This window comes from Batrachochytrium dendrobatidis (assembly GCF_000203795.2).
Source record: "Batrachochytrium dendrobatidis JAM81 unplaced genomic scaffold BATDEscaffold_9, whole genome shotgun sequence".
NCBI classification, from domain to species: domain Eukaryota; kingdom Fungi; phylum Chytridiomycota; class Chytridiomycetes; order Rhizophydiales; genus Batrachochytrium; species Batrachochytrium dendrobatidis.
The window spans coordinates 917,409-938,066 of record NW_006281107.1 but is presented as its reverse complement, the minus strand read 5'-3'; the positions used below and the strand labels follow the sequence as shown (position 1 = coordinate 938,066).

The 20,658-nt window shown below is 41.4% G+C and overlaps 4 protein-coding genes across 4 annotated transcripts; 1 reads left to right on the top strand and 3 right to left on the bottom strand.

Moving 5' to 3' along the window:
* Positions 1–153: 153 nt before the first annotated feature.
* Positions 154–10,348, bottom strand: BATDEDRAFT_90120 (uncharacterized protein; the record flags this gene model as incomplete). Its single annotated transcript, XM_006680447.1, has 8 exons — positions 154–473; positions 552–906; positions 974–5,654; positions 5,740–8,648; positions 8,732–8,924; positions 9,093–9,309; positions 9,388–9,523; positions 9,765–10,348. 8 exons carry the CDS (start codon positions 10,346–10,348, stop codon positions 216–218), a joined length of 9,333 nt encoding a protein of 3,110 aa, XP_006680510.1. The 3' UTR covers positions 154–215.
* Positions 10,349–10,704: 356 nt separating this feature from the next.
* BATDEDRAFT_37205 (uncharacterized protein) lies at positions 10,705–11,423 on the bottom strand. Its single transcript, XM_006680383.1, has one exon. It carries the CDS (start codon positions 11,413–11,415, stop codon positions 10,813–10,815), a length of 603 nt encoding a protein of 200 aa, XP_006680446.1. The 5' UTR covers positions 11,416–11,423; the 3' UTR covers positions 10,705–10,812.
* Positions 11,424–16,283: 4,860 nt separating this feature from the next.
* On the top strand, positions 16,284–17,415 carry BATDEDRAFT_90155 (uncharacterized protein; the record flags this gene model as incomplete). The annotated part of the gene is made up of 2 exons (XM_006680520.1): positions 16,284–17,041; positions 17,136–17,415. 2 exons carry the CDS (start codon positions 16,284–16,286, stop codon positions 17,413–17,415), a joined length of 1,038 nt encoding a protein of 345 aa, XP_006680583.1.
* Positions 17,416–17,519: 104 nt separating this feature from the next.
* On the bottom strand, positions 17,520–20,579 carry BATDEDRAFT_90333 (uncharacterized protein; the record flags this gene model as incomplete). The annotated part of the gene is made up of 1 exon (XM_006680446.1): positions 17,520–20,579. The coding sequence occupies one exon, from the start codon at positions 20,577–20,579 to the stop codon at positions 17,520–17,522; it is 3,060 nt and encodes a 1,019-aa protein (XP_006680509.1).
* Positions 20,580–20,658: the final 79 nt, after the last annotated feature.

Below are 20,658 nucleotides of genomic sequence, written 5' to 3'. Positions count from 1 at the left end.
GTGAAATTTGACCATTCTTCAAATATCAATAGATTGTTTATCTGCTGATTCAAATTAAACTAATCGTACAATTTTACAAAAAAACTCTTGACATACGGCCATCACAGTTTGCTTGATACCATCACTTTAAAACATGGGAATAAATAGTTTTATCCTTTTTATCTTGTGGAATCAAATCTGCTACAGGAATACACCCTGGCTTGTTTATTGTTGAATCAATACACTACATCGTCATCATGACTATCTCGCTCGCTGATCTTGACAAGAACTCTGCGTGCGTAATCTCCAATGGATCGTGCACTGGGCCCATCCAACGTAGCCAAATACGTTTCAAGAGTTTTCATGTTTTTTCCTTGTTTAAGCTGGAATGCATGGATAAGACATTGTTCTGCAGCAAGCTTAATTGGGATGGTTCTGTCACGAACATTGACCATCAACGCTGGAACTAATTTGCTCATAAATGGCGCGAGTGTCTAATGTATTGAAAATGAATTAGACAAGTCGCCAACGTTTATAGTATGCATTGGTGCACAAACTTATTCTATTTTTACCTTGGATGACTTTTTAGCAAGACTTTCAAGTGCTATAATGGCTTCTCGTCGAGTTTCTGTCGATCGAATTCCAGGAAGTGACACATCAATCAGCGTTTCAACCATCGCCACGCCATCAGCATGCTCGACAAGCTTCGGCTCTACCACAAGCTTCTGTGATAGGTACACCGCAGCATCAGTGATTTCGGATTTATCGTCAACAAGTGATCGAGTAGCCATCTGACTGATGGAAACAGCCAGCTCAAAATCATGCATGAGAGTTTGTGGTGCGTCTATACATGTTCGCAAAATGTAGACAAGAACCGTGTGACGGATATGCATAGATGCATTGGCTTCAATCGCTATCAAATGGGTTCTAATCACAATGTCAATAAAGTTATGTTGGTGTTTATAAATATTCAAACAAATGTGTTGATACGTACTTGATAAGCTCACAAGCATCAGAAATACTAATTAGTCGACAGAATGCACCAAAGCATTTGGCTGCTGCTTCTCGTTCTCCAATATCCCTTTCAGCTACACTTTCCAAAGTAGATTTAGTCATATCAATACCCTCGAGTAAAAGAGTTCGGATTGCAGTTTTACTCGCTTCACTCATTTCTCGTTTGTCTGTGGCTACACTGATAATAAAACCGTATAGTGCTTCCCAGATGGCAAGACGAATGGTTGCAGAGCTTGCACCAGATGCAGGTGCAGAAAGACCAGGCGTAGAGGCTGCAACACCATCGCCAGATTTCAAACTCTGAACCAGCTCAATAACCAATGGATCCAAACGCGCCTGTAAAGGTATCAGCAGCGTCAGACACTTGGCTGCACGGTTTCGCATTGCAGAGGATTCCAAAGAAGCATCGGACAGAGATTTGACAAACGTTCGTTGAAGTTGAGGCAAAAATGGCTTGAGCATGGCAGGCACACGGTGCAAAAGCGTTGCCATGGTTTGCAAAATGGCCGACTTTACATTAGGTGGGAAACGATCACCAATCACTCGAATGAGTGGTCCGGTGATTTGTGTAACAAATGGCTTAATAGCTACTTCGGATGTACGGCTGATAATTTCACCAAGGCCCAATGCAGACTGTTCACGAGCATCAATCGAACCATACATGAGACCTTGTAAAAAGATGGCCAGCAGTGGTGATATGCCTTTGGGAAGATTGAATCCAGGAATATCTTCACCAACAGATAAACATAGTTCGGCATCGCGAATACCTCTTCGAGCAATATGGACAAAGCGTTCCATATCATCCTTTTTGATGCGTTTGACTAATGCATCCAATGCTTGCCAACAGGACAGCATCACTTCTTGTCCGTCGCTACCAGCTAGACACCCAATAAGAAGTTGCAACACGTCCGGTATATAGGCATCAAATGCAGCTTTAGATCCTTCAAACAGCAACGTCAAAGCTTCAGCACATGACTGTTTGGTAGTAGCAACATCTCCATCACGTAGATCGTCCAGCAGAAGCGAAAGTACTGAATGTACTCCATCTTTGCTATCAATAGAATGCATCAGTATACCAAGTGTATCACGAACATCTTCTACAGCATCATCCCCTTGATGCAATCCTTGCATCAATGCAGGTAAAATAACTGGCAATCGGCGATTCAACGCATACGATCCAGCAACACCAATTAAACTTCCCAAAGCCTGTGCATTGAATTTAGTCATTGGGATCACAATCAGGGTTGGAATCAAAACTGGGAAAATGACATTGCTTCTTACTGCCATCAATTCTTTCAATGCTTCAAGTGCATAGCCTGTACTATCCACCTTTAAATCGGCCAACAAGCTTGGCAAAATGTCATCAATGACTTTGTTGCCAAGATGTTGATAGAACACATCAAAGGTTTGAGCAGCAGCTTCACGGACTTCGGCATTTGAATCAACCAAGGCAATTTTTACCAATGGCGTACAGTAGGTAACAAACTCCAGTGAATGAGTCTTGCCTGCTGTTGCCATGATTTCTGTCATGCCAACACAAACACCTTCACGCATATCAGCATTATCGCTTTCGAGTCCAGTTTCCAATATGGGAATAATCTCCACCAAAATGCCTTCACCCATTTTACGAACAAGATCACCAAGTGTTCGTGCAGCAACCCCGCGTTTGTCTAAATTGGGACTGGCTAAACTAGTAATCAAAATTTTCATAATGCACGACAGAATCTCTTTGAGTGTACGTGGTGTATTCGATACAATGGATTTCCATACATGTAATGCAGTCTGTCGCACAATTGCTGATGAATCACCACGAATGATATATACTCCCGCAAGAACAGTTTGATATCGATCTGATCCAAGTGCAAGTTTGAGTGCCTGGCGTCCTTGCTCAGTGCCCAACCCTTCTTCCTGGTCAACAGGTCCGCCAGATTGAGCCGAGTCAGTTAGGTCGATTTTACTAGATACACCAGCAATACGGAACAAAAGATCACCCAGCAGTTGCATCGAATTTTGTCGGATACGCCAATTGGCATCAAACAGTCCACGTTCAAGTTCAGGCAGCAAAAGATTCACGGCAGATTTCGCATACCCGCGTACAATCACTTTACCAGCATGAAGAGCATGCCCACGAACTGTTTCTGCTTCATCCGCAAGACCTTGCAACACTGCAGGAATAATCATGGCAATATAAGGTGTAAATGCCTCGCCAAATGTAGCTGGAAGATACATCAAAAGTATCATGAATCCTTCGCGGACATATGCGTGATTGCTTGATGTGCTGTTGAGAATCTCTGGCAACATAGCCTCAAGTCTATCCAATCCTAAACCACATAGAATTTCGCTTAGACCTTGGGCTGCACCACTACGATCTGCAGGACTAGTATCGCTTTTAAGTGTTTGCAATAGCTCTGCAACCAACCCTGGGAAATTATCTTCGCCAAGTTTAGCAATAATACTTCCAAATGCACTAGCTGCAGTAGCACGGATTTCCGGAACTGGATCAACAAGAACTTCTTTTAATGTTGGAACCAATGTAGACAAATATGGCACCAGATCCCTTTGATCAGTAAGTGTCGACATGTTGCCCATAATCTGCGACCCCTTTTTCTTAGACTCGCCCGATCGCTCCTTCATTCCACGATGAATAATTGGCACCAAAAGCGCCAATGAAGGTGCATCGATATAGTGCACAAACGTTGTATCAAGCAGTGCAGACAGTGCAGCGTGGGTTTTGCTGTTTGGGTCAACAAGAGCAGAAATGAGCATGGGCACCAATTCTTGAATTTCAGGATTCTTGATGACGTTGCCAAATTGTACAAGTGCACTCTTGGCCGCTTCCTGCACCCTTTGATGCGAATCAGCTAAGGCATCGCAGATAGATGGCACAATCATGGGTAAGCTCTGACTGAGCTGCTTGGGTGCAAGAGCAGACATACTTGCCATTACTTCAATACTGCCTGTTTTGGTTCGCCACGCTTTATCGGCCAGTCCATTCAAAAGACTAGGCAACACAAGCTTCACACAATGTGCGGATAGTTTGGACATGATCACGCTACTTGTGTCCTGAACAGCATCACGAACCTGCTTATTGCTGTCACCGTAACAGACTAAAAGATAAGGCAGAATCTGAATAATATAGGGCTCGAACAATCGCCCAAGGGTATACGATAGCGTTTCATATGCAAAAAGTGCACCTTCACGCCTTGTGGCATTCTTTTTATCCTCGACAGCAAGTTTAAGACTTGACATGATATTAAAGTCTTTGAGAGATACAATGCCGCATCCTTTGACAATACCAGCAAGACCATAGGCAGCACCACGACGCATGCCGTATTTTGGTGCATTGAACAACTGATCCAATAATCCTGCAATTATTTTTGGCAAATCGGTCCTGTTTACCTTGACTAATGGTGGCAGACATTCAGATACGGCAACTTGGACCAGCTCGCTTGGTGTTTGAAGCGTATCAATCAACTTTCCAACAACCTCTGGGATACGTGGATCCTCTGCTTCAAGATGCTGAGCAACAGTACCCAAAAGAATGACAATGGCTTCGCGAATACGATCGTGGATTGCATCTGCCTTTGCAGGACGTGACAGATATGCATCAAACTTGTCCAAAAGAGAACGTATGTGTTCTTTTCCATTCATGTTCACGGCAGCCAGACCAGCGTCCAACATACTTCTTTGAACAGTCGAGTTACGGTCACCAAGAGCTTCCGTGTCAATTAGAAACACAAATAATGATTGAATGGCAGTCTCGCTGACAATCACTGGTACGCATGCCTTGAGCGCATGAGCAATACCGCTACGAGCTTCCCACTCGTCAGGTTTATTAAGCGATTCGGGAATCACCATGCCATAGCTGTCGTATTCAGGCAATGGATCAGCAATATTTTTCTCATATAGCTCATACAATAAATCCAACGTTGCTTGCACATTGTCCGTATAAACACAAAGTGCTTTGCAAATGGCTTGACCAGCATTCAACCGTATATCTCTACTCGAGTGAATAGTTAGTCCAACAAGATCTGGAACCAAGTCAGATGAAATGACTGCATCAGCTCCATGTACATCCTCCCATAATTTAATCGCACTGGCTTGAATAACTTCCAGCGAGTCGGATCGAGTCAACCATATATAGGTATCAAAGATGGGCATGATAGATTCAGGTATAGATAAATGCCCGAGTCCTTCCAATACGCTTTCTCGTACAACAGCTTCGTTTGACAATAACCCATCAAGAAGTACTTTTGTTACACTTTCAGCCGTGTTGCTTTTGTCGGAATCTGAAACCAGATCATCATCTTCATGCATTATATTGTCATCTTCTTGAGCGGCTGAAATCGTCAAAGCCAATAGTCCACCACGAGCAGCAGTACGAAGACGAGGAAACTCTTCCAATAGTTTGACAAGACATTTGGCCATACTTTGGCGAGGAACAGCACAAGAATTGCTTTCGATAGCACAATGAGTCAACAAAACATCCGAGCTTGTCATTACAAGTTCTGTGTGAGTCTTTTCTTTCATCTGAGCAATGCAACCTTGGCGATGGATTACAGATTCAATCAAGGGAAATACTACAGTAAATGCCGATGCATCCATGGTGTTGTATGCAGAGTACACCATTGGCAGAGATTCAAGAATGCTGCGAATTGATTCTAATAGTATTTATAAATAACTTGTAAGTTTATAAAGCAACACGTTTCAATAGACTTGAATCAGCAGGGTTAAAAAAGTACATACCAGTAAGCGATCTAGACAAAAGCTGCTTTGGAATATTATAATCAGCCATGTTGTCAACACCAATACACCTTAAAATGCATGCAGCAAGTTGAGTACCAGAGATTTTGTCAACTTTATCTCCAAGCCCATCCAGTTTAGATTGATCGTTAATATCAACATCTCCAAACGCAACCTGAACAAGTTTGAAATATAATGCAATAGCACGAGATCCAGCAAGAACGCCTCTTGCATTAACAGGCTGTTTTTTAGTTGCACTAGCGTTAACCATTTCGCGATGAATGATCATCATTAAAGTTTGCAATACTTTGAAAGTCCATCTACCAAAGGCCTCGCGAGCCTCGTCGCCAATCGACATTTCGATTCCCTCGAGTGCAGCCTCAAGCACATCTAAAGCAGACGTCACATTGATAAGTACTGCATCCACATGAGCGCGAATGCCAGCCTCAAGCGCAAACTGCTGTATACAGAGTTCACGGTCTGCTTTGGAAAGTTTGGGATTGGATAGTGGAGATACGTACGTGGATTGAACTCGCTTAGCTTCAATTTCCTTCTTTAATTCACGCTCCCATTTGTCTTCTGCTGTGCCATGACCTCCTGTATTGGCCTTGTTCTTTGCAGAAGCCTGTCGTTTAGCAATAGGATCATCAAACAATTGGTTCGATGGAGTCGCGTGAATCAGTACATCTGTAGATGTAACACTATCCAAACTTTCATCTGAAAGTATATTCAGCGAATAAGGAAGAGCAATGGGCAAAACAATATCTGCAGCCACTTCAGTCATGAGTCGCATGCAGGTCATAGTAGCAGTCCGAATAGCCGTAGGAAAAGTAGTTGCGATTCCACCTATAGTTGAATCTTCGTGAGTAGATTCAAGCCATTTGGTCAAGTGGGTAGAGGCTCTTGACTCAAGAACACTACGTGGGTCAAGCCCACATCGAAAACAGAGTCGTACCCAAAGATCAGCACCGTGAATATGCACCATCATGGGTAAAGATGCAATAACTGCCAAGTCCAACAAGGCAGATTCCAATACTGACTTGGCCGATTCAGCAGGAGTTGTGGGTAACACTGAGTATAGAGCAATCAATGCACGCTGAGCAAGCTCAGCAGAAGAGCAGTTGGGTTTATCATTCCAAATATTCAAAACGGGTTCAAGACTAGATATTGATTTGGTGGATGAAATAGGAGTAGCGGTGTTATTTGATCCGCCAGTCAATGCATGTCCTAGTCCCAATCGAACAAGAATAGCAGCTCGTTCAAGCACCTTGGCATCATTAGCAACAGCTACAGTTAAACGGGAAATTGCCTGGTGACGAATAGGTGCGGCACTGTTTACCATAACCCATACCATTGCATTGGCAAAAACACGCATGTCATTCTGGTCTTTGACCACTGCATCATACAAGGAATGATCGCATAAAATGGCAGTAATAATCTCCAAAAATGAAAGTTGTTCGTCACTAGATATAAGTAGTTTGCTATAGAAACGCTCATTGAACAAGAATGCTTTTGAGGATGAGAGTGCAACAATGTTTTCAAAAAAATTGGCTTTTTCAAGGTGCTCATTGATACTGATACCATTGGCATGAGTGGACTGCTGCATTGTAGTAATGATAAACTGCACAGACATACACGCTTCAGCAAAAAATGGTGTTTCCTTTTTAGGATCCAAAAGTGCAATTCCAGCCGCCTGGACTTTTTCGGCCAAAGTGATCAGTGCTGTAATGATGCAGGAGAGATTTGTGCCGAGTTTGAACAAATCTTTTGAAGAGTTCAAAAGTGCCTTGATGGCATACAAATAAGCCCTTCGCACAGTACTCTTGACATCCTTGATTCCTTTAATTAAAAAGGTAGCTCCGGTAGTAATGTTGTCTTGTTTAGATTCGCTGCTGGAAATGTACGCGGAGAAATGAGTTCCAAATGCAGAAAGCGCAGCGGCAAGTGCAGGCTCATTGGTTTCCTTGGCAAGTAAAGTAGGAATAGCAAGAATAATTTTTTCAGAAACAGCCAAAGAGGTTTGTGGCACGTCATTAAGCAGGAAGTAGTATAAAACCCTGTGCTCGGGCAATGGAGATTTGGCAGTCATTGCCTTGGAAATGATATCAACAACGGCAATGAGATCATTCGTATCGGCAGTTTTTTGCAGTAGCGTATTGTAAAAAGCAATGGCATCGGTACGAATGGTTTCATTGGTGGATTTGAGCTGGTTCAATAGTGAGTCTGCAAACTTTTCTATAAACATCTTTCCCACGTCAAACTCTACAAACCGAGTAAAATAATCCAGGACTTTGATGGCAACCTCTGGAGATCTCAGTAAAAGTCTATCCGATGCAGTCAACAGTTGAGATGTGTAGGTTTCTTCATCAACATAGTCGGCAATGTATGAACGTAGAGCAGTCAAATGATGAGTAGGAACAATAGTTTTTGAAACCAAAATATGCTTTGTAAAAAATTGGATAATGGGATCTTTAAACCGTTGCAAAGATGCTTGACAATGCAGTTTTTTAGAAGCCGCGATACAAACACCAATGAAAAGAGTAAATTTGCTTGCATCCTTGACATCTGATGCAGCAGAAGCAAGCGTGGTGGACATGATCATCCGAGGAGCAAGCTTTCCGCAAGAAATGATGGATCTAGTCAATGCGTTGGTGGCATTTACAGCAAAGTGCAGTTTATTTTTTCCTTTGTGAGCCATTGCAGAGCTTTCTATCCAGTCTAGAATATTGACTTGCAAAGTGAGTAGTGCACAAAAGGAAGGTGAAGATGCAAACAAAGCAGTCAGATCATCACTCTCGCCAACAACCGTAGCATCACTTGTTTCTGAGTTTAGTGAAGCGTTGAGAGCCAATTTCAATAAAATTGTAGTCCATTTTGAAAAAGAAAACAGCGTATTGATGTAAAGCGACGATCTAAATCAAGTTATGAGTTTAATGATATAAACGGTTATGCTAGATCTAACGAGCGCTAAATTCACACGTGTGCCGATACTTACGAAAGTTCTTTGGAAAGAAGCTTGACTGCAATCAGCAACACTGAACACTCTACACCATGTTTTGATCGTTCATGACTGATGGCAAATGCAGCTGAAATGACATCCAAGACTGCTTTGACGGAATGTGAATCTTGGTAACGGGGAACGGTTAAAACCAGCTGCTGGAAGATGTGCAGTAATACTTGATCCGTCACTACAATACACACTATTATTAAAACCAGGTTCAATATGCAATAGCATTGCGTGAAAAGCATTCAATGGTATAGTACTCTTTCTACTGGTGCAATCATCAGTAGATCAAGCAATGAAATATTTTCTGTAGAATGGATTGAATACACAGTACAAAATTATACAATAGCACCTAATAGTGAAGCAGTAGGTAGCTGTAGATTCCGAAGTAGCTGCGATAGTACTGACTTGCGGGTGATCAAATGAGTGCTGGTGATATTGCGAGGAAGGGTCACAGTCAACAGCAGATTCAGAGCATTTCGCTGTTCATCCAATTCATCCTCAACAACAGTATCAGAACCAACCACATCCTGTTCAACCCCTTCAAAACCAACTGCCTTGTCTGGCATCTTCAATCAAGTTTGTAAAGAAAACAATTTCTGTAACGTAAACTGCAACTTTTTACACAAGTTTTTGGAATAAAAAACAGCCGAATATTTGCTTCGTTTTTCTACTGCAAATTGAAGATTGTTAAACAGTTGATTTATAAAAATAAGATTTAAAATGTCAAGTTTATTTCCTGCTTTTTTCTGGTTTCCATCTGCCAATGGCAACATCCCAAATCTGAATGGATTCAATACATTCAATTCGACTCATGTCCAGCATTCGTGGTATAATGACATGACATAAAATTATACTTTTTCTTGCATGACTACAGACTCGACTCGCCATCTGTACTGACTGCCACGTAGGTCGTTTAGATTTAGATTCTGCATCCAACACTGGAAGAACCATCACTGCATATCTTTTTTAAATTCAAGAGTTAGGTTAGTACAGTCATGAGTATGTACTTGAAACCACTTACTCGCTGTGTTTCCGAGTGGGACCATCACGATACAATACTAAATAAAAGGTTAGAATCTGCCAACTCACACAATCCAACAATGTGTTACCATAATCAGCACCAAACAAGTGTCCGCTCTTGACAATCCATCCTTGACTTTGATAATAACGATACACTGCAAATTGAATGGCAAATTCACTTGCGTCAAGTGTTGCTTTGGACTGTCTTGCTAATCGGCATTGTTGCCATAGATCTTGGATTGTCAAAATGTTACCCTGACTTCCCCTCACTTGGAGTAACTTTTGATCGCATACAACAAGATATACAGCTTCTTCCATCATGAGTATATACATTTCTGGATCTGAACTGGTTTCAGATACGATGGTCATTCTGGCATCAGCCATTGCATGTGCCCTTTTCTGGCTAGCAATGCCTGTTCCCTCATCCATGTTAGCATAGTAGTCATGAGTCAGATCAGAGCAATAGTACAGACCTTCTTGGGATACTCCTTTGGGATGGTGATGTCGTTTCCACCATGTAGGTACTCCTCTAGAAAGCGATCCTTTACCAAAAAACCCAAGAAACCATAATCCTTCATTATCCATTGACTTTGAATCCTTTATAATCCGGACAAACCCTCCATGCAAGTCTCCCAAAAACCTGGGTGACCCACTCCACTGCATAGATCCTGAAACGTGTCGACTCGTTTGAACCATCCATCTGAGAGCTGTCAACACATGGTTTAAGCATGTGGATAGAGTATATCGAGTGTATCGAGTGAGATGGAGTGTGACAGTTGTGTAGTGGTGTTGGAGTGTATTCAGCACGCATGTCAAGACTGATGAGGATTCTGATACTGAGCCAGTAATGGATGAATTCATTCCTGTTTGGCTAAACACTTGTTGACAACCCATCCGAGATTTGCATCGTCGTGTTGAAAATAATTCACATGAACCAATGTCAAAAATATATATCTAGATTCATTGAAAATAAAGGTACTGTATGCTCTTATCAAAATCATACTCCACTACATAACCAAAAATAAAACGACCACAAAAGTGCACTGGTGCTATTTAGATTGCGGAACTAGATCCATCTGTAAAAGTGCCATGGCAACAAGAAAATCCTCACTCTGCAAATCAGTTCCATCATTCGCCATTTGACCCACCAACCATTGTCGAACCCCACTGTCAGTAGATCGATTGTCGATCTTGGTTTCTTTTTGTTTTTGTTCATAGTACACCTCTCTTGCATTCGTACAAAAGGTTTGATCAAACTCGGCAAATTTGTTTCGCAGCTCAGGATCAGTCACTTGAATCTCTTCTCCAAGAACACCTTTGGCATCAACTGTAGAACATATCTGAAACTTATCCCTTCGTTGCGAGTGTCGAATGCATGCAACAAAATCTTCCGTTACACGAGATTCGGGAATATGAAAATCCATGGCTAAAAGTGACCGCAACGCTCTGGTGTCATGAGCTCGTTTGGCTGTCGTAATCGCTTCAAAAACATCCGTCGTACTCATCGAGTTTGTGATATGAATATGCCCCATGTTGGTATAGGGTCGATCTGTAGTATTCTGAGCATCTTGTGCCGCCGAATCTACACGCGATGAGTGGACAGGAGTGGCTAGATTCGATCTTTGTGTTGATGGAAAGGATGTTGTATCCATACTCAGTTTAGATGCAATAGAGTCTCCGCATAGTGTAGTATCTGCTTTTAACCCAGCGCTCTCCAAAGCAGCAGAAAATGAATCACGAGAACTGGTACCAGATTCAATCACTATGCCTCCATTGTCCTTTTGGGTCGGAGAAACATGTACATGAATTCTTTGGGCAACACGAACACGTTTGGGCAGTACCCAATCCGCATGGCAAGGACACATCCACTTTTGTCTGATAATTAAATGCTTTGCTCCTGTTAGTAGTCCTGGATCCATGGCTTCCATCATTGATTCAACAAATGTCACATTCCCACTATTGCGCTCTGCTTCTCCATCACTTGGCTTTTCGCCTAAATGAAACCCGTCATCACTGGTCTGCTCCCGCGTAACAAATTGATCATTTGTGTTAATGTAACTCAAATCGTTAAGTGGCGACCCTTTCCATATAATCGCCTTCACACGCTGCCAGTCAGTAGGATCAACTATTTCTTCACTAGAAGGTCGCAACTCTGGAGGAATAGTGGATAAAGGAGGTGTAAGACAATCCAAATGCCATGCCAATGAACAGTAGTCACAATAGATGAGCTCAGACCGCTGTGTTTGAAGACTCAGATGATTGGTGCCCGAGTGTTTGGGTTGATGGACAGAATGCGACGAAAGGAACGAGGTCTGTGAAAGTCGCATCCCTGTTTTCCTGCATCCGTGGCAGTGCGACTGCGTCAATCGCTTATTCTTTTTATTATTTGTTGATTGGGATATATTGCCTGCAAGTTTGGATGAAAGTGTTGGAGCAGCCTCTGTCGCGCGGAATTCGGGTTGTGTGATATGTTTTAAATCTAATTCAGATATATCAGTAGTAGCTGGATTGGCCAGTGTGGTATCAGGAAATGCTGCTGTCAAGGTAGAAACGACAGGTGAATTAAGAGCGTTTAGAGAGTTGCATTTTGCAGAACTCTCTGCACGCAATGATGCGGCTTTAGTAACACGACCACGTGAATTCCGGCCTGAAGCAGGCACAACATCCACTTTGGTGGTCCGTAAATCTATGAATTCACCTGTAGCTGGATGAACCATCACATCCGTATACATCACTGCAATATGTGCAGGAAGTTCAAATACACGAGGATTTAAACTATCCAACACTTTCAAAAGTGGATCCATCAGCCCCTCTCGCTTTCGTTTTCGGGATGAGTCAGGGTTTCTACCATTAAATGGTAAATTAGAACACGGACTTTCGGATGCTTCTGTCGGCTGCCACAACTTTACATCGCTAGGCTTAAGACTAACACTATGCATATGACCATCGGGCATCAAGTTGAAGGTTGTGGAAGTGGTTTCAGTAGATAGAAATGCACAACGACGGCATTGCCAAAACCCTTGTGGTACATCATCTCCAGAAAATCCCTCCTGAACACATGCTAAATGGAATACGCGCGGACATGTATCACAGCACAGTAACTCTCCTGTACCAAGACAAGCGGAGCAGTTATCATGATTATACCGATTCTTTATCACACATAGTATCAAATAATTTAAAATAAGTACAAGATATCATTTAAATGCTTAGCAAACATATAAACCATAGCTAGTGTCGCTGCCAGCAACAGCGATTTAACACTTGAGGATAAGTCGCCAAACTTGACACGATAATTGAATAATAAATCATGTAAACCTACCGCAGCTCGTTTGTTTGAAGGGGCAGAAGTGACAGTGGTTGCTGGAGCATGTAAGGGAATGGCAGCAGAAGATACGTCAACTGGATGTGCAGCAAAATAATCAAGTACCGTAGTTTGAGTGCTGCGCCGAGTTCGTGACGACAATATAGTGTTCTTGGTCTGGGATGAAATACCAGACAAAGATTGCAATGTATTGCCACTGTTGACTTTTTTTTCGATACGATTTAGACCAGGAGCAACTCGTGTAGATTCAGGTGTAGTGGCACGTTCACTTGATCGAATCAATGATAAATCCTCTTCAGCTGTACGTGATGATTGTAGCTGTTCCTGTTCACTGAAAGGATTCACAGGAAGCGCAAGAGACGGTATGCCCATTGTCCTCACAGGCCGTGCTCGACGCAATGGAGTCATGGTATTGGTAGCCGTCGATTGTTGTACCTGAGTAGAATCAAAATTTGCATCATCAACTGCATCTGAACCCGGTTCGCTGGATACAGCATCATTCACAACAATATCAAGAGCAAATGGTTTTTTTGGCCTTTGAAGCCTACGCTTGGATTTTGCAATAGGCTGAAGATCATCCGTTACGGGATGAAGTTCAGTTGATGCTGTTTGGAACAAAGAAAGACAGTCCAGATCTATTGTATCCGCTTTGTGATCTATATTCTGCTTCGCTTTGCGAGACGATCCTCTGGATGATTTTTTAAGTTCCGATTGTGGTGTAGTACCTATTTTTGTCGAGGGGGTTTTCCTAGATATCAGTGGTAAAGATTTCTTTTTAGTCGGGTTTCGTACTGGTGATACTGATCCTTCAATCATATCAGATGGCAAACGAGTGTGTGATTTAGAATGATGCGTTTTTGTGGACAAAACATATGAAAGATCAATTGCACCTTCCGTGGGCGATGCGGGACGAGAATGTGTTAGACTGGCAGGTTTAGAATCTTTTACAGAGCCAGTCGACGATATTCCAAAAAAAGAACTATGGACACTCGACAAGTCCGAGTCTTCTCCAAATATATAATCAAACTCATCGTCACGATTATTTGTTTTTGATACAAGAGTAGTATTATCTCCAAGTGGTTCATCAGTGTCAGTCTTGAAATTATTATGTAATGGTTCAACTGCATTTAAAGCTATTGAAGCTGCAGTTCCAGAAGTATCAGTACGAGTAGCAGAAATAGACTGGACAGTTGAAGGGTTCTGTATCAAAGCAGCAGCACGGGGAGTTTTGGATCTTGTACTTCGTTGATTAGCTCTACGACTCACTCTAGTGATGCTTTCTCGGCTTTTATTAGCAACAGAATCCATTTCAGTATCCTTGATTAGCGGACCCGACAAGGCCGACGAATCTGTAGTTGACATTATTTGAGAAGATAAAGTGAATGCATCTACACATTTAAAAAGCATTCATGACACCAATATATAGATACGAACACATTTGCGTTAACGAGTTGATTATCACCCTACAAGTCTTTGACATGAATGACATACCTGTATGACCACTATGTAGCGTTTGTTGAGAACTGGTATTCAATGGCATATCCTTATTGGAAAGACAGTTTGGATTTGACATGACAAGCCCGTTACTACTGGTATGATTCAAACAGTAAATCTCTGGATGGTCACCAGCAACACTGGACAAATCTTTGATTTCGGAAGCTACCGACTGACAAAAATCTGTTGACTTGACTCTGGGGTGGTGTGAAGAGAGGAGTAGAACACCAGAGGGTTCTTCGGCAGCTTTAGCACCCACAGAGTCAATATACAGATGTGGAGAGATATCAATGTACGCAGCAGCTAGTGAGAGTTGCTGGGAAATGGTCGTAGTGGTCGTTTCTGGCTCTGCTTCCTTGTTGCTATGATGAACGTGGACACTGGACATGAGCCTTGTGCTAGTGCACTGAAGTGAATCTACCTGATAAATGGGCTCAAGACTCTTGATGGCTCTTAAAAAGAAAGTCTTGCTATTATAAAATGTAGATTAAAATCATGGTCAGTAGATGGTCATCACTGCTCTGGAATATTGATGCACAACCCATCGAGTGATACCGTTGTCCAGATCCAATGGCAATAACCCAACGATCTTGCCACTATAAATATTCTATTTTCATCCATTGTATCAGTTCAAATCGTGAACATTCCAGATTCACACATGCCAGCAACAGTCAAACAGAACAGCCATTCAAAACTTAAAGTATATTCTATTTCAACACAGATTATATACATTTTGAAGCAATTTACAGTCACTTACGCTGGACACTTGATTGCCTTGTAAATTTGTTTTGGGTAAACCCTTTTGACCGCGATGATCTCGTTCATGACATTCATACCTACACGTGGTATAAATGGTCAAGATTAATGTGTAGAAACTTGTTTTTAGACATTGGTTTACTGTAGAAATACTGATGGTTGTATTCAGTCTATTTTCATTCGAGTCAAGATTTCACAGTACTTTTATGAATATAGATCTGAGGAATTCAGTCTTGGCTGATTGCAAGCCAATACACACTTGGTCTATATTTCTAAAATATAGTTTCAAGCAGTATAAACCCATGATGTAGGTTGTGCAAATATCAAAGTTATTACTGGCTGTATTTGGCACGCTAGCAGTCGGATATTTGTCAAACGAGGTGCCCAATAGATTAAACCATACAATGGCTCGTTGTTTCCAATATTCATACCAGTCTTCTTTTAAATCATACAAGGGTTTTCAATGTTAATTAATAGCATGCTCATCTTGATGCTCACGCTCAAACTTTATACCTTGATTACGATTGTAATCTGCAGCCATTAAGAGTTTATTTCCTCAACCAGTATGACGTAGCAATTTAAAGGCTGCAATCGCTGTATGTTCTAATTCAAAACTTGAAATTACGTACTCATTCTTTTAATCCATCGAGTTTTGTGTAATGAGTTTGAAGATATTTTATATTTCAGTTCAAGACAAAATGAATGAGAACGCAGAGATATTTATATTTCAACCCAATTGTTACATGTTCGAGTTGATTGACATGCAGTAAAGAATAAAAGTGTAAATTGAAATCCAACAGAATGTCAGACAGTGTTTGCCAACTACAATGTGTTGTGATCAACTATTGACAGTAAATTCCATTTGAATTACAATCCAATTTACTGGTCAAAAAATCAGATTGTAGACTCGATTCAACGAGCAGCAAGCCAATGCAGATGAGATCTGTCATGGCATCAATGCTATTGAGATCATGCAGGAATATCAACAGCTATTTACCTCATACAAGATTATCACCCATCAACACACCGTCCATCATATTGCATCGCACCATCTCATCCACTGTTGTTGAAGGGAATCTTCGTCAACTTATGCGTCAAGTTCCTCAACCAGTTGTTATTGTCACTGCATGCGATACAACTGCAACTCCTCATCAGTCTAGAGCAATGACATGCAGTTCATTCACTTCCGTCTCTTTGACTCCCCCCATAGTGTCCTTTGCCATCAGACATCCTTCCTCCATGTCACCACTTTTACATCGATCTAGCAATTTCGCTGTGCATTTACTATCCAAACAGCAGATATCTCTGTCAGTTGCATTCTCATCTCCTAGCACTCAAACAAACTTTGCTGCTTTCTCTCATCATCTAGACGATGGAGGAACTGGACTTCCAATTCTTCATGGATCCTTGAGCGTGCTTATCTGTCAGGCTGAACAATCACTTCAAATGGGCGATCACGAAGTATGGTTTGGTCGAGTCAAGCGGATTGTACCAGGTCTCGGCGTATCCAAAAATCATCCCAAAATGGATCCATTATTATACTACGAATCCAGTTATAGAAGCATTGGCGATGAAGTGTTTTTAGATGCATTTGAAAAAGGAACATTGTCGTTTGATGAATGGACGCATCGGGCACATTTACGAATGGCTTGGAATTACCTTCGCGAGGCTGATGGGTGTTTAGATAAAGCGATTCCTCGTGTAAAGTAAGGTCATGTCTGGAATCTGTTCTTTCAATTAGTATGGCTGTTGTTTGTATCCACATGTATTATCGCTGATTCAAGTTGATTTCAAATATAGAGAGGGAATCTTTAGATACAATGCTGCCAATATACAGCGTGTCAAGACTGGCTACAATGAAACCATTACCATTTTCTTTCTAAATCTCGTGGTCAAGGCTGTTGATGCAGACAAGAAACTAGATGGTGATAATTCCGACTTTCTTGATTTTCTTGGTCGCCATCCTCATTTGGAAGAGTTTGAGATCATCTTTAAATACTATTCAAAAGAAAGGTTGTATAGCTCAGAGGCAAAAGCAGCATTTGTTTCTCCTGATTTACAACCTATGCCTTTACATTAAACCCTTTTACATTTTTAAATTCAATAAACTCGACTGTTGGTCACTTGAAATCATCATGTCTTGTACAACTATAGGTTTATTGAATGCTATACATCAGAAACAGGCTACGTTTCCAATTCATTTGTTTCATCTGCAGACAACTCCAGAGGTGCATTTTGCAAAATCCATTCCAATGCACGTCGTCGGGCTTCCCAAAGTTCACACAACTCACAGTGTCGAAGAAATAATTTGACAAAGCTTGAAAACTGTGCATTTGGATCTAAAGTTACATCAAGCCATGCGTCTCCAATACCTTGTTCTCCACTACTAGACGTTTTTCTTTTTTGAGATGGAAAATACTCGTTTTTTCCCATTTTGTTGTGGCCCGATACAATAGATGAAAGCTTGTCTTTTTTGTCTAAAAGTATTGGCAGCACAATACTACTACGTAGCTGCTGTGAAATGGGCTGCAAACCAAAAGGCACGTTAAAGCGCTTGTGAATAGAAACAACGGTGATCCAGTATCCCATTGATGATGCAACTGTATCAAGACCATTCAACAATACAAACCGATTAAGCCTTTCATTGTACTTTACAATATCAACTCCCCAGTAAAGTCGATCGTCTGCAATTGGATCACCAGCACCACTTGTAATAGATTCGCGTGGAGTACTGGTATGATTTATCTCGCTAGATTCATCGGATGCTTTTTTTGACTGTCGAGTTCGGTTTGGAATTCCTTGACGTCGCCAGCCAGTACGTTTTCCAATACTTTCCCATTCCGTAATGAATGCATATCGACCGTACGATCCCAAACATGCCAACGTCAATCTACTTTCCAACTTTTCTCGATGATGCAGCTCTTGCCAAAACGGGACCGTGTGCTTTAAAAAGAATGGAACATCCAGTGCTTCGGGTAGAGTCGATGACAGGTTCAAAGACGTTTCAGTTTTTGGTATATCTAGCAACCCTTTTTCAAAAATAGTTTCTAGTGAGTCTGAGTGTGACATTATATCTGTATCAACAGGATCATTTCCCATCCGTGAAATGGTTTTCAAAACACTCGTGTACCAAGTAAAAACACTGTGCCAATCATCATCCAAAGCCTGCATACGGATCATGCGCAAAATAATCGATATGTCTGGCATAACCTCATCACCAAGCATATCCATAAACACGTCGCGTGTTGCTGGGATACGCTCAAAGTACGCCAAATGTCCAATAACGACATCGTATATCTTGATGGGTTTGCGAGTAGTTTGGAAAATACGACGATAGTGACTGTAGATGCGCATGATGTAGAGATGGTACTTTCCAGCCCATGATACAAGAGTGAGATTATGCAAGGCAGACAAGTTTGGATCGTATACAGAGCCTTCAATTTCAGCTAGCTTTTGGCGAGAGTGTTTTTTTATACTACCATCTGGTGATCTGTAGAAATGATGATCTGGTGAAGAAGGGCCTGTGCTAATGCGTCTGTTGGAGGTATGTCGCCATCGACACAGATGCACTAGTAGAGCAACAAGTATATGTTCAGAAGGATCAATGTTTTTTGATAGCATTTGCTCATATACATTGTATGCGCTATCTAAATCAGATCTGGCAATATGTGCATCAATAAATAGCGCAAACGTTTTTTCAGTGGGTTTGATGCCATCCTGTTCCATATTGCTAATCCATGTCCAAGCAGTATCAAAATCACCCAATCCCACATACCCTCCAATCATGGTTTTATATACTTCATGGTCAGGAACAATAGGATCTGGATCTGATATCATTTGACGAAAAACCTGAAGTGCTGCCGTCATATTATGTGACACGATATATCCTTGAATGATAATAGTATACGTATAGAGGTTTGGAGCAATATTGTTTTGGACCATTTCTAAAAACATCTTTTCCAATTGACCAATATTACCAAGCTCAGCTAGTCCACTCATGAGAACAGTATAGGAGATCACGCCAGGCTTTATCGAAATGGGCGACGTTCGAATGGATGCATGCTGTTGCTTTTGATTAAACTTTGTCGCAGGTAAAAGATCATCAACCGTCACTGCATCTACCATCCGCTTGAACCATTGACGAGCTCCAGCAAGATTACCGGCTTTGATATGTGCATGCATGATAGTCGTAAACGTGGTCTCATCTGGTATCACATTTTCTTCTAAAATCATGTGTGTGTACAGTGTTTGCATTGCCATCAAATCATTTGCAAGATTATATCCGTGAAGTAATGCATTGTATAGCCGACAATCTGGCACAAGCCCAAAGGATTTGAATTCTGAAAAAAGTTTTAGCATTCCAGAAATATCTCCTTTATCAGCACGTAACTTGATCAACATGGTATAGAGGACAATGTCGGGCATGACGCCCATAAACCGAAGTCGCTCCCAAATAGAATTGGCATGTACGAGGTCTCCTTGCTGAGCAAACATTCGTAAAAGAAATGTAAATGTCCATAGATTAGGTTTGATGCCAGATTGGATCATTTGATTGTATGCTTTCAAAGCCATCGTGGTATTCCCCACAGCACATGCAGATCTAATGAATGAGTGAAAAATGTAAAAGTCGGGTGTAATGGTTGAAAATGCAGCGGATATCATAGCCTTGTCAGAGATGGTGTCATTCAAATCCGACTGCTCTGTTGTCGAGTTAACATTATGGTTTGAGGGTTTGTTGAGTAAATGCAAGTAGTATGCCATGTTATTAATATCCTTCTTGCGACCAAAACCGTGAATCAGGCTATGTACACTGAGTTTTGAAATGGGTATACGAGCCCGAACAAGCAGCTGAATAATTTCCAGAATAATATCTGATTGAGCTGTTTGACCGAGATGCTGCAGCAGGTGCTCTAGCTGAGATTCCGACACAATGACTGATTCACTAATCAAATTATTAATTATGATTTTGATTTGATCCATATGATGAAACTTGGCAAGTATTTGCAGATATTGCATCCATATTTCAACTGACGGAGTCATTCCACAAGCATTCATATCAACCAGAATAAGTCGAATGGAATCGGGAGTTGCGGTATTGGAACGAATCAATAGAGAAATAAAGATATAGTAATCAGATATGTTAAACCGAAGATCACTAGTGTGTTTGAGGTGATCATATAGGCGTTTGGCTTGCTGGGCAGTTTCTGTATAGTGTCGAGTTTTAGCAGAAGATTGAGTATTCATGACCAAACTCAACAATTTATGAAGCTGAAGAGAGTCAGAAGGTGGTGTTTGATATAATCTGCATTGAGAATAGTTTTGA